The sequence below is a fragment of the Corvus hawaiiensis genome, chromosome 2 (assembly GCF_020740725.1).
Source record: "Corvus hawaiiensis isolate bCorHaw1 chromosome 2, bCorHaw1.pri.cur, whole genome shotgun sequence".
In the NCBI taxonomy this organism is placed as follows: Eukaryota; Metazoa; Chordata; class Aves; order Passeriformes; family Corvidae; genus Corvus; species Corvus hawaiiensis.
Genome location: NC_063214.1, coordinates 109,990,468 through 110,004,091, shown reverse-complemented (window position 1 = coordinate 110,004,091; position 13,624 = coordinate 109,990,468). Strand labels below are relative to the sequence as shown.

The following is a 13,624-nucleotide window of genomic DNA, read 5'->3' as shown; positions in this document are numbered from 1 at the left end:
CAACTGTCTACAGTTTCAGAGCCAACGCCAGCTTCCTTCAGTAGGCAGTGAAAAAAGGCCCCTCTGGTAAGACTGGGTCACCAAGGGACATACCGCACACATCCTGGACAAGCAGCTATTTTCCTTTTCTTCTGTAAGGTGCTGAGTGCACAGGACAACATGACAGGAGCTCTTGGTGTCACTGGATCAATTATCCTGCCTAATTATCAAACACCAGACTGGGTGTGAGAGTGCTCAAACCTGGCACACCCTTCTCTGCTGTCGTTGGGCATGGGTGCAGTACACACATGACCCGATGAGAAACTCAAACTTTGCAGAAGAGAATACGGACTTGCAGCTTCAGGGACTTATGGTCTGTTGTGGCTGTCACCACGAGATACCAGAGAAGCATCTTGAGTCTTGTATGGCTGAATTTTGCTACATAGAAATTGGGAATAATGTTAACTTACTTGTGATGAGTTTTGAGATCTAGTGCTGTAATAGTCCCTAATGCTCCAGAGTAGCATTATTACAATAATGAATTTCCCCTTTGTCCTAGGGGTTTTGCTTTAAATAGACCAGTACTGTTGATACATTTGCACGTTTTTCTGTAGTTCCAGTATTCCCATTTTCCCACATCAGGTTGTTGGACAGCAGAAAAGCAGATGTGAACCTTGGAGCTCCTTGGGTAGATTCTCATGGGCTCCCAATTCCCCACTGTCTTCAGTGGGTGGGAGGGTGAATAGGCAATGGTGAGCTGGGTAACAGTGCACTGACTAAACTTTTGCACATCTGTGAACAGTTAGCTTGGAAAACATGGATCAGTCCAATACATGAAGCATATGAAAGCAAAGTCAATGGCTAAAGGTAATGTTCACCTACAGTTCAACTTTCAGCTTAACAAAGGTGGGGTTTAAATTTTGTTCATGTATTCTTGTAACTCCTATCTATGAAGGTTTCTGGCTCAAAGTAGGTTTCACCACTTCCAAAAATAGTTTCCTGAGTGACTGCTGCAAGCCTGAAAAGCAACGATCGGGGAAACATGTCTGCTCATGATTAAAGTAATCTATTTTTTTAGCAGGGTATTAATTAGAGATCAGAAAGAAAAAATATCACATAGCATTTAGTCACAAGAGACTGCTAAGCTTCTTGATTCGTTCTCTGAGTCTTTTTCCAACCCTGTAAAATTAGCTACCAATGCCTGCTTACTTCAAGTGAACATGTGAGGATTAATTTGCCAGTAGCTATAACACCATTTTAAGACAAAGCACTACCTCTTTTTTCCCAAACCATCTCCAGTCTTCTCTCTCTCTCTTTCTCATCAGCAGCTTCATGTTGCAATTCCATATAAGTGATAGTAGTAATTTTTTTGTAGCTCTAAATAACTACTAAAGCAAGGTGTGCCAGCACTTTGCTACTATTACATTTGTGAATTGTGTTAACAGTTTAGGTGCTCCTGCCTTGATGAGGAGCAGTTAGCCACATATATCTCAGTTGTGTTGAGGAAAATACAAGCAGTATTGATAAATGGCCAGATTTCTTGGGGACTTATTTGTCAGAGCAGGGAGGATGGTTATGCAGCCACTGACATGGCTGGGTAGACACAAAACACTACCATTACACTTCACCTTCCTGTTACAAACTACTGGAACCTCCAGGGTACTGTAATGCCTCTTTTTCCTGGCTTTGGTCAAGGCCAGACAGTGGTCTGTTCTACTCAGCAGAACAAAGTCTATCAAATGGTGCAGCACAGGAGTAGAAATAAAGGAGAGCAGCAGACGTCCCTGCTCCTTTATATAACATTAAATAAAGGCTATGCTTATGGAAAGAACTGCTCAGTGAATTGCCACAACTGTGAAACTTGGCCTTCCTGGCTTGGGAGCCCCTGCCAGTCTAATAACTTCCACACCACAGCTGATACTGTACAGAGGGAAATTTTTAGTCTTTCTAAAGACTTTAGAAAAAATTAATAGTATAGCAATCTTGCCTTCCCCAAACTCAGACAGAAAGAACAGGAGAGAACTAGGAATAAGGCAGAACTGCAAGCCTTTTACCTTTGGTCAGGCATTTTTGTGTTCATCCTCAGCTATCTACTGCAGCGCCTGGTCCTGCCAAGCTTTATCAGCAGGCTTTCTTTTCCCACTTTGCTCAGGAATGTTTGTACCTACGCAGAGAACCGAAGGTATCTCCACATCGGATATCATCACACGGATCGTCCGGGACTATGACGTGTATGCCCGGCGCAACCTCCAGCGAGGATACACCGCCAAAGAGCTGAATGTCAGTTTTATAAATGTGAGTACATTGATCTGCATTTGCTCCTCAAGCTCTCTCCTAGCATCCTGAGTGTAAAGTAAAGGTTAAGAAATAGTATCTTCCTCCTGCTGCTTTTAAAATAGCTGGAAAGAACTTAATTTAAAAAGAAACTGGTACACTGAGGGTAGTTTTAATTGCTCCTATTAATTAGAAGCCTCATTTCCATATTACGCTTTTCACAAAGCTGCTGCTCCCCCTTCCTCCTTGAGCTGTAGGCTGACAAAAACACACTAGGAAGGAGCCCACCCTCCCACCAGAGGTTGCTCAACCACTCACCCAACACACAATTTCTTTCTTTATTCCTATTCCAAGAAGGCAGCCCAGAGAGCATGGATTTTGAAATCCCAAGTTTCTCTCAAGTGTGATAGGATTAAAAAAACCAACAAAACAAAACCCCAGAAAAACCTCTTAACAAAACCAATGACAAAGCAGTGAGATTGCTACGGAATGCTAAAATGGTTTTCAAAAAGAAAGAAGTATGCTAGGAAGCTGGTGTATAAATTATGCTGCTGTAGAGCTCAGAAGCCACAATGGCAAGAGTGCCATGTGAAACAATTGCTGAGATTATTCATCTTCCACATGCAGACCTGCCCCTCCAGTGAGAAGTAAACACTTCACAGAAATTAGACTTTACCTTCCTTCATTTTCTGTTTCAAGTCTTGACTTAAACCTCAAGATAACCCACATAACTGAAATCTCCCTTGTGACTGACATGGCTCACAGCAGGATCTCTCACCTTCCCTCCCTGGAGCTTGGAAACCCCCTTGTGAAGGACTGAATTGTGTTATTTCATTAGAGTTTAGTTTATCTGTTTCTGTTTATCTCTTTCTTATTTTGAAGTCTGGCAGATAAACCCCAGATCACAGGGCATAAATATTTATTTCACTGTGCTTTTTTATAAAGTCTTCTACACCTTCAAAAAATCCTGCTTGTAAGTACTCCACCCAGAAGGATCACTATTGCAAATATCCATTAAAATAAGGCATGCTGGATGCCTTGAAGGTTCTCAAATTTATTATTTAGCATCTGTGAGGTTAAGATACTGTTGCGTAAGTTGTGCTTCCCCCCTCCCCCACCCCGTCTCAGACACTGTTGTATCCTGAAGAACCTCCTGACATCTGGTTATTTAGCTTACAGTAATTTAAATGCAGAAATGCTGATTTGCACCAGAGACTGTTTGTGTTTCAAAATTAAATGCCCATGATTTCACAAGGCAGAAGAGCACTGGTTTCCTCATTAAAGGAAGGGCTGATCACGTTCTAGGTGCAGAGTGAGTTTGGTTTCTTTGGACCTTGGGGATTTTGTTTGTGCTTGTGCCCTGCAAAGATTGTGCTTTTAGTGATTTGTGAGCTAGAATAAACCCCACTACAGTGCTTGTTTTTAAAGTAAATTCAAGTGGCCATTAAATGGAGTTAACAGAGAATTAAAAGCCAGTAGTGATCTGTGCTTCTACACAGACCACCACACCTTCAAGAGCACATCTTGTTTATCTGCTTGTACCAAAAATTCGTGGAGCACACAAGCATTTCAAGACAAAACCCCTTTAATCCTGAAGTATTTCAGAAGCTTTTGCCAGGAGCTCTGTAATATTATCTTCTGTGTCTCTCCTTTTCTGTGTGACTTAGAAATTAGGAGTTGCTCTCTTTTCTATGAAGTTTGCTGGCCACAGGCCACTGACCTACACACACCTGTGTTGCAGCCAGAAGATCCTGTATTAGCCAGGCTCAGAGTTGATGAGAGTTTTCCTTCTGCTCTGCAGAAATCCACGCAAAGTGACATTTTGGTCCAAGTTAACATCTAGACTGGCAAGTCAGCAGCATTTGCTAGTAAACCTAGGGAGATTTGCCTTTTGCCTACTGTTTAACTTTGAGCTGTTCATTTCTCACTCATATCCTTCACAAGATTCATATCATTTTCAAAGTGCATTCAGTTTGAAAATACAGAAAAGATTCATGTAGTGGATTAAACACAGTAGTCACACAGGAAGTCTTTTCAATATGTACCTTCTGCACTAAATTCCACAAACGTTAAACTTGCATTTGTAAAAATAACATGGGAATAGCTAATCAGGGCCATATTTATTAGGATGCATTAATGCAATTTTTTTTGTCTTATCAACTGTTTGTGGCTGATTATTTCCAAGTTTTTTATTAATCTCTGAACACACTTTTAAAACAGGAGAAGAAATATCGCTTTCAAAACCAAGTGGACAAAATGAAAGAAAAAGTCAAGAATGTGGAGGAAAAGTCAAAAGAATTTGTTTACAAGGTGGAAGAGAAGAGCCATGACCTCATTCAGAAGTGGGAAGAAAAGTCCAGGGAATTTATTGGCAACTTTTTAGAGCTGTTTGGACCTGACGGAGCTTGGGTAGGTATTCTGCCATCCCAGGAAGTCTGAGTTGTTTTTATTTCTCCTCTCTAACACAGGTCAAGAGCAGATGCTTCTGCTGCATTCTTAGTCTCAAAAGCCAGCACAGCAAGGTAATGGCAGACCTGGCTGCTGAAGCCATTAATGCATACCAATACCGCAACAGAAGGATTTGCTGCTTCTGGCTGTTGCTTGTTTGGGATATCTGTATTTTCTGAAGGTGTTATGCTGAACATAGTACTGTGTTCAGCAGAGCACCACACAAGCAAACAGGCCAATACAGTCTGTTGGCCCTGTTAGCATTAAATGCAACCACTCTGACGTCAGGGATATACACTGGAGATAGTGAGGGAAAACAGGACCATTGAAAAGCTTTTCAGTAGTTCTCTTCATGCTCTGTATTCAGCAGTAGATTATAATTTTCTAACTTCAAAAACTACTGACAGCAGGGAAGGCTCAGGTGGGACTGAAGCACTTGCAAAGCTCTGCTTGGTATGTGCTGGCTTCACAGACCCATTTACTAATGGTCCCCAAGTGCCTTGGACAGGCAGTTGAGAATCTGCAACAGCATCTTTCTGGGGAGAAACCTTCTCAAACCAAACTCAGCTGGTGAGTTGGTGGCACTTCAGAGCCCCAAGAGTCCTGGCCCCCATCTGTCAGTTCTGATAGCATGCCAGACCTCAAGAAGCTTTGTTTTCTTGTATGACTTCGTTTTGCTGCATTGAAACCAGTAACAAAGCTTAATTGGAATGTAGAATTTATCTGTGTTGGGATGAAAGCCCAGACCCTCCAGTGCAGGCACCATCTCAGACACGCTGCTCTGTTTGCAAACTCTCAGTGAAAAAGAATTTCCTTCTGTTGGAATGAACTTAGCAGAGCTTTTGTTTGTAAACAAACACATAGGAAGAGTCACAGAGCTTTTGTGAATTAAGTAGCTCACATCAGTGCTGTGTCACAACGCAGTGCCACCAAGTCATGCAGTACCTGTCTGTTACTGGAGTTCTCATCTTTGCACTGACTTGCCATGTTGATTACACTCAGTTGAGGAAAACCTAAAATTAGGCTGTGAAGGCTTCAGAGCAGAGACTTTGTCATCTTACAGCTGCTTGTGTCCATTCGAAGGCAGTGAACAACACAGGCCCCAGCCACATGAACAGTAAGCTTATTTAACAGTTTGTTCATGGACACTGTCATGTTCCTGGGGGAGAGCAAGAAGGTAACTCATCTGATGAAATGCTCAGGTCTTCCTGCATTGTCCACATCCACATGAAGCTTCCTCTGTGAGTTGTTGCCCATAGAACTTGGTGTGTGTTCCCCATGTGGGATGGTCCTGTGGCCATAGGTGCTGAATAACTGAAGCTGATGCTAACAGAGCACGTGAAAGCCACAGGAGGTGAGTTTAGCTGTGCAGAGAGAGGAGAAGAATTCAAAAGCATTGACTCCATTTCCTGACTCTACCCACTCAACACTGCACACTAATGGCATTTTTAAAAACCTTTGCTGATAAAACATTTTACCAAATTCAATTAAGGAAAAGGTGCTCTGCAAAGGTCTTTTAAAATCTAGAAACTCTTGTTTTCTGAGTAAGTGTTTGACCACAGAGTAGGAAGTCTGGTGTAATCACAGGGACTTTTGCTAAGAACAAGAGGAGTGAAATCTCTTCACAGTGTTGTAGGAAGAGCATCAGTGACAGCAAGCTGAGAGGTGGTGTAGCTTTTTTAAAATCAGTTTGAGCCCTGGCAACAGGAAAGACTTTTAAAATAATGATAACTTACTATTAGTGTCAAAACTGTTATTAATGTTAATTTGCCTTATCACTGTTAGATGTTGCTTTTAATGTTGACATTAAAAGTACAGGAATCGTTACGGGCATGTTGGATTTCTAGATCAGTAATTTGCATGCCATTAATATGCTATTATTATTTCACTAATAATTATTATAATACACTTTATGCTAGCATCAGTTTTCTAAAAGTAAGGGCCATGTAACCCACAAAAAAACCACCCGTTTGTGAAAGAGGTCAAAATGTCAGTTTTCAACTGTCTAGATGTCTATAATTCATGGGCAGTTTTGCCCACCTGTGCAATCCCCTGTGCATATGTTTTCTGCAAGAGAGTCACAGCGGGGTCAGAAACAATGATTAATGTGGCATGAAGCTTTTCTGTGATGTGAGACAGGACCACCACGCAGCCTGGCACACAGGGCCTAATGGCAGAGACACCACTCCAGGGTGCAGGTGTCCATTCCACCTCCTCTCAAGACATGTACAAGCAGGCACCTACAGCTGAGGGCAGTGGAGAGAAAGCACAGCTCACAGGGCAGGGTTTCTGTGCCAGTCTCCCTCAGAAATGTCCCTTCAAATGAGATGTCCCTTCAAGGGGCTGGCTTCCCTCTGCTCAGCACACAGGGGCACTCGGGGAAGGTTGCCTTCCAAATAGCTGCATCACCTCAGACATCAGCAGGGGCTCAGATAAGACAGGTTGCAACTAGAACCTGGGGATGGTGTTTAGGCCACACCACCTGTCTGCAGCGTGGACCTAAAATGCCCTTAGAACAATCAGCAGCTCCAAAGCAGAAGCCTTCTCTTAACACCCAGCTGGCATTTTCTTTGCAAAGCAAAGGGGTATCAACATACAGGCAATAAAATTCAGAAACAGGCAAAATGTTTTTTCCCAGTAGCGAGTTTGCCAAAAACAAACCCTAAACTGGTTGGGTGTACCTGAACTTTCTTGAATCAAGGTTTTGAAATGATTTCCCTGCCTCTGGTAAAGGTCCTCAGTGCATCCAGCCTTGTCTATCTAACCCTCCAGCACTCCAAGGAAGCCATTAACACTTGTTCTGCTTCTTCAGTACCCAGTGGCCCAAGGAGCTCCTTGCCTGCAAAGGGCATGGCTTACTGACCCTGCTAGGGCACAGCTGGAGAGAAAGAGGTTGTGAGGCAGGTGGATGACACCACCTCCTCCTCCTGCAGAGCTGTGGTTTGAGCCAGCAGCCTGGTGGTTCCAGCACTAATGCAGGAGGCAACGCGGAGGGGCCAGGCACTTGCCCTACTGAAGGTGTGAGTGCATCAGCTTGTTCAAGCAACAAACTCTTCACTGAAGACCTGGGAAGCAGGTGTCCTACAGCCTGGCTGAGGGACTTAGCAGGAAGGTGGGATTCCCCTTTCCATTCCTGGCCTCTGTGACTAAGGTACAGTCAAGTACCCTCTACCACTTGGGATGGTGCAGGCCAAGCCAAGATGGGACACTTGGATGTCCCCTAGCACTGGTACTCCCCATGAAGCACCACTGTGCCACTGAGTTGTTTGAAGTAACAGAAGGAAGTCAAAGTATTTCAATTGGCCAGGAAAAAGATATTTCATATCAAACATGGGGGTTTTTTATCAGGGATTATCTTCAGTAAGAGGGTGAAACAACTTAAGCTCACAGAACCTCACATTTCTGTGATCTACAGAGAAATTTTGCACCCCTACCACTGAATTGCAAATGGGCCCTGGGGCTTTGCCAGCCCTGGTGCCATCCTCGCAGCTCTCAGCTGCAGAAATCCTCCCCCTCTGAATGCTTCCTGGCACCATTTATCAGGAGCAACCACCATCTGCTAACTATTGAGATTTTAGGAAGTCTCTACTAATATTTTGACCTAGCAGTAGTGCAGGGGTAGGTTACACACCATGGGGTTTTATGCACGAGAGCCTTGGTAAGTGTAGCTTCAGGCAGGAACTGTTCTGCCATTCCACACTGCAGCAACATCCAGCCTCTAAGACTAAGTCAGTAAAGGCAAATGGGATAAAGATGTAAATTAGGAGAGGGAGCTCACAGAAGAACAGCTAAGTTCAGTATTTGTGCTTGATTTTTAAGCCCTGGGATTTAGCGAACACCCAGAAACCTGAGGGGCAAACCAGCCTCTGCCTCTCCACTGGCAGGGAATACTGAGTTTCAAAGAGGAGGAGAAGGAGCAAGACAGGCAGCCAGATGCTCTGTGGCTGGGGGGAAGGTCAGCACAGAGCAGAGTCACTGCAGCAGGAAGGGGAATAGGAACAAGATGAAAACTTAGCTGAGGTCAAGTTTGCAGCTGCCCAAACAGGCAAACCCCATGCACTCTGCACAAGTATTTTCCTCTCAGACCTGAGTGGTAACGTAACTTTCTTGGGGCTGGATCTTCCTTTCAGCCAAGCATCGCCTGTGACCTGACTGCCAGTACTTCAGCCAAGGTTGAGACTTCTTGCTCCCCATCCCCAGGAGGAGCAGCAGGGCACTCGGATTTGGCATTTTCCATGTGAAGCCTGTGCAGCACATGCCACGTCTTCCATAACCCAGCATGACGCAAGGCCACATTGCTACTAATGAGTAGAGGCACTTGCCTTATTGTAGCAGATTGCTTGACTGCAGAGGTGTCTCTTCCACTCCACCAGCTCTGGCAGGCCTCCACTCAGCTTGACAAAGCAAAAGTGACAATAAAGCTCCAAGCAGAACACAGAGCCTGCAAGTGTTTTTTCTCTTTTCAACAGACATGCGAATTCTGACATTCCCACCTTCAGTTTATGGGTTTGGGTCATGCCTGCTCCAGAGAGCTGGGGAAGTGGCTGCCAGTATTTGGCAGGGACCAGGCTGTCTCCCTTGGGAAGGGAAGGAGGAATAAAAGCTGGGAAAGCCAGGAAGCTCAGGAGGAGATGGGTGGTCCTTCCCAACATTCTAGAAGGAAAAGGCCATGGGAAGTAGGAATGTTGACCTTTTGAGACAAGAGGCTGATGAACGCGTACAAAAAAATACAAAGGGAGTCCCCCCGTGTGGTTCGGGCCAGTAAAAAGGGTGTTCTCACACAGGAGGTGGCCCAGCTGAGGTAAAAACTTGCATGCAAGGACCAGGTTATCATGAGCACAGCAGAGGCAAACCAGCCATGCTCCAGGGCTCTGGCTCCCGGCTCACTCCCCAGTGAGAGGCACAGTGCAGCCCCTGCCTGCCCACAGCCTTCTCTGTGCACTACTCAAAGAGCATCTTTTCACTTTGCTTTTGCAGAAGCAGATGTTCCAGGAACGAAGTGGCCGAATGCTCCAGGCTTTTTCTCCCCGGCAGAGCCCAAACAGCAGTCCTACGCGAGGCCGCTCTCCATCCCGTTCTCCATCTCCACCTTGGGTCATCAATAAGACCTCCCCTCCCTCTTCTCCAAAAGCTGCCTCTGCCTCTCTCAGCAGCATGAGCGAGGGAGATGAGGATGAAAAATAAAAAATATATTTTTTTAACCATGAGACAGAAGAACAAGCTATGAACTCAACCACTGGATGGGGAGAAGCGTGAGGAACACCAGGGGTATCTCTGACACCAGGGATCGTGCTCTGGGAGATGTCAAAAATGAACTGGAGCACAGCAGGGGAGATCTCAGGAAGAGCTTATCCCATCCCCACTCTCTCGCGGTGCTGGAGACCCAGCCGGCAGCACTTGCCAGGCACAGCCCCAGGGACTGACAGAAAAACACACCCATGTGCAAGTTCCTGCCCCTGTCTTGCTGCTTTCCAGCTGCTGCTCCAGGCCAGGCCGGTGGGAGCTCTGCACCGAGGGGGGCTGGCAGGAGGAGCCCAGCAGGCTCCTGATCCGGACCCAGCACACAGGGAAGTGCCGGCTGCAGCCTGCAGAGGGAGGAAGATGCCGTTGTACCCTGCTGACCTTGAGCTCTTCTGGCAGGTGAAGGAACCGCATTGCTGCAGGAAGTATGTTGAGAAACAGGGAATAAAGTTGGGTTTTTTTCCTTTTGAATAACATCTGCCCCAGAGCCCAAATCATGCACTGAAATGAAGAGCTGTCCAGGCAAGTTGGTGGAAATCCGTTTAATATATTCAGTGCTGCTTGTTGACCAAGCCTCTGTGTGGGGTGTGTAAAGAGTCTGGCTTTTTGCTTTATCAAATTGCTCTCCACGTTCCTAGTGCCTGAACAGCTGCCTGATCACTTCTGGTTTGCTCCCTGGCTTTGCACTTTGAAGGCAAGAAAGGAAATGAAAAGACAGCCCTAGCTGGAATGTGGTGGTGTAAGAAATAAGACAGTTTGAAGATGCTGGTGGTTTTTACTGGTGAATTTCTAAAAAGATCCCAAGGCCTTGGGATGTGGCCTCCTAGGAAAACCTGCTGCTCCCAGCTATGTATCAGCAAATGATAAGCAAACAGTGCTGTTGTCACATGGTATTCAGCCAGTTAAACAAACTTCTCATCAAACTCTAAACAGGATGTGTTCACAGACACACTGCCCCTGCAGAGGATCCCAAACCTATTCCTCTACGCTAATATGGAGGAAAAAAATTTGAAAAAACCAAAGGAAACTTTCTGAACAGGATTAGGCACAACTATTTTCTTTCTCCATCCGTGACACCTGTACAGCCACAAGCAGAAACACAGAGGGTAGCACGGGTGAAGCTCTCCCCTCAATGCTGATCTTCCTACTGGGCAAAGCCAGTCCTGCCTGACATCTGGCTCCATGTTCAGTCCCTCAGCTGACACCTGCTGAAGTGGCTGCAGGGGCTGGCAGGATTCCTGAGACCTGGGGCTGCTCTGCCTCACAGCTGCAGGAAACCCCCAGCCCCCAGCGCTGGGGTGGGGCTGTGCCACTGCTGCCATTTGGTCCCAGGCTTGCCTGGCACAGCTGCCTCAGCACATGGCCACCTTTGAGGCTCTCCAGCCCAGCAGCAGCTGTGGTGCCAGGGCAGCAGGTAAAGGCTGCCACTGCCCCCTGTCTCATGGGCAGCCTGCTGGGCACAGCCTCAAGCAGTCCGGGAAGGGGGCTGCAGCCACAGAATCACTCTTGTGCCACTGCTGCCTGGAATTGCAAACCCACCAGGACACACCGGCTGCTGTGGGCAGCACCAATCAGCACTGGCTGCTTCCCTGCACAGGCAGCACAAGAAACGCTGGGGGAGGGAGGGCTCCACATTGCTCTTGGAAAAAAACTGAGGGACCAAGATGCCTGAGCATGTGGTGTGGTTGTGCTTGCTGGCAGCAGTGCCCCCCAGGCTGCTGTCCTTGCCTCGCTGGGTGACTCGCTGGTAGATAAACTCCTTTCCAGATACTCTCTGGGCAGGTAAATTACAGACCTTGGTACCAGGCACCAAATTTGCCCCACACTCTGCTCACTCCTACAGCTTTCTTCCATCCCCCACTATGAGGTAACTAATTTTTCTTTGGGAACATTTTGCCAGACACTTCTCAGACTACCACAAGACTGAGTACACTGCATCTCGTGCCACACTTTGTCCTCCAGAGTCAAGCTAGTTCCTTCACAGAGCTGCAAAAACAGGTGAGCAGGAAATAGGGTGGAATGTGCAAAGGGACAGCCACAGCTACTTCAGCTGCCGCCGCGCCCAATGGGACAATGCAATTAAAACCTTTCTCAGCCTTAGGCAACCTGTTACTGTAATTTCATACCTGGGATGCACTTGTTAAGTTTTTCTGATCCTTTGCAAGTCTTAAGTCTTGCCATCACAAACCACTCCACCACCACAGGAACTGCCTGCTTCTACTGGTGCTGTTGATAGACGAGCCATGTCCAAATGCAATGGAGGTGGGCAAGGATTTGTTGTTCTTGGCTTTTACCATTGTTTTTTGTTCATTTTACTTTCATAGCACTAACTGTTTAGCAGCCCTTGCTCAGTGGTTTGAGTGGAGACAGCACCATGACTTGTAAATGGTAACTAGAGAAAAACTCACCAGTGACCTGTTCTTAACAGAAGCTGTTTCTCAGGGTCACAGGTGGCTACCCAGCAACAAAGCCATATTCTGTACCAGGTGTCTTGTTTCCATTTAGGATATCAGTAAGCTGAAGCCTTTGCCCTGCTGGTACATTCATGTGCTGTCTCCAGCAAACCAGAACCTCATGGTGTCTGGACACATGAAAGGCAATTTTGCACTTCTGAGTCATGGTTGGGTTTTACTTTTCACAAGTGTTACTTTAATTGAGTCCTATTTATCAGCCAAGCTCCAAGTGAAAAATAAAGTGTATGACAGCCACAGCTGCCTCTCCCCTTCATTTTACAGCATCTTCGGATACATGAACACAACCTGCAGAGGAAACCCCACTGATGGCACAGTACCTGTTATCCCCATCCATGGTACCCCACAAAGCCACAAGAGCAGCTCTGCCAACATGCCCAAAATTCTGCTGCTTGAGTTCTGCTGCTCTCTGCACAGACAGAATCACCTCTCCTTGCCTTTACCTTGCAGCCAGAAAAATGTGGGTGAAGGTGGGGAAGTGCTGTCCCCGCTGGAAGGGTGGAGCATTAGACATCAACAAGTCTGAGACCTTGTTTACTCTCTGTCCCAGCACAGTGCAATCAGGAGCCACTGTTAGAATTCTTGCTTCAAAGTGGAAGAAAGAGACCGTGGTTTTGCAGCCATTCTGGTTCCACTGCTGAAAACCACCCCCAGCAGCAACTGAGTTGCTTTCATGGGTGCCGAGATGATGCATGGCTGTGCCGGATGGAAAACTGCAGCAGCAAACATGAGCCTTAGGGACAAATGCTGACACTGGCTTTTGGACTTGACTCTTCCTTGAGCCAAGTCAGTCTGGTGTCCGAATATTCTGCTTTGCTTTTTCCCATTTGTCCATTCTGTAAGAAGCTAGTACCTGCAGCAGCTGTAAAGATTATTTATTCAACAGTCCTGCCTCAGGCAGGGAGAAGCTGAACCAGCAAATGGCAGCTCAGGACTTCCTAGCTAAGATATTTTTAATAACAGAATAAGAAAATTTCAAAGTCATTGAGCATAGCAGAGAAACTATTTAATGGCACAGAGTCCACACCAAAACTCTCCCAGGTAATAAAAGGCTTATTACCTGAGATGGATTTGGACTGTTTTCAGCAGCACCTTGGTACCAGTTGGGAGAGCCATAAGAAACACCCCTGTGTGTGAGCTTACAGTGTGCAGCCCAGCCCAGAGGGGACCCTTGTTTTGGTTCACAGCAAACCCCTCGGGAACAAGGCAGC

The 13,624-nt window shown here is 46.1% G+C and overlaps 1 protein-coding gene across 7 annotated transcripts in view; it reads left to right on the top strand.

Moving 5' to 3' along the window:
• The window catches only part of PCYT1B (phosphate cytidylyltransferase 1B, choline), a 44,090-nt gene extending 31,440 nt beyond the window's left edge, over positions 1 to 12,650 (top strand). For 5 of the 7 annotated variants that reach the window (XM_048288304.1, XM_048288261.1, XM_048288270.1 and 2 more), the window contains 3 exons: positions 2,132 to 2,274; positions 4,474 to 4,662; positions 9,679 to 12,650. In XM_048288304.1, the coding sequence (XP_048144261.1) occupies positions 2,132 to 2,274; positions 4,474 to 4,662; positions 9,679 to 9,885 (539 nt within the window). In that variant the 3' untranslated portion in view covers positions 9,886 to 12,650. Of the gene's footprint in view, positions 1 to 2,131; positions 2,275 to 4,473; positions 4,663 to 8,831; positions 9,135 to 9,678 lie in introns of those variants that run through there. The other 2 variants (XM_048288279.1, XM_048288310.1) reach the window with 1 other exon arrangement.
• Positions 12,651 to 13,624: the final 974 nt, after the last annotated feature.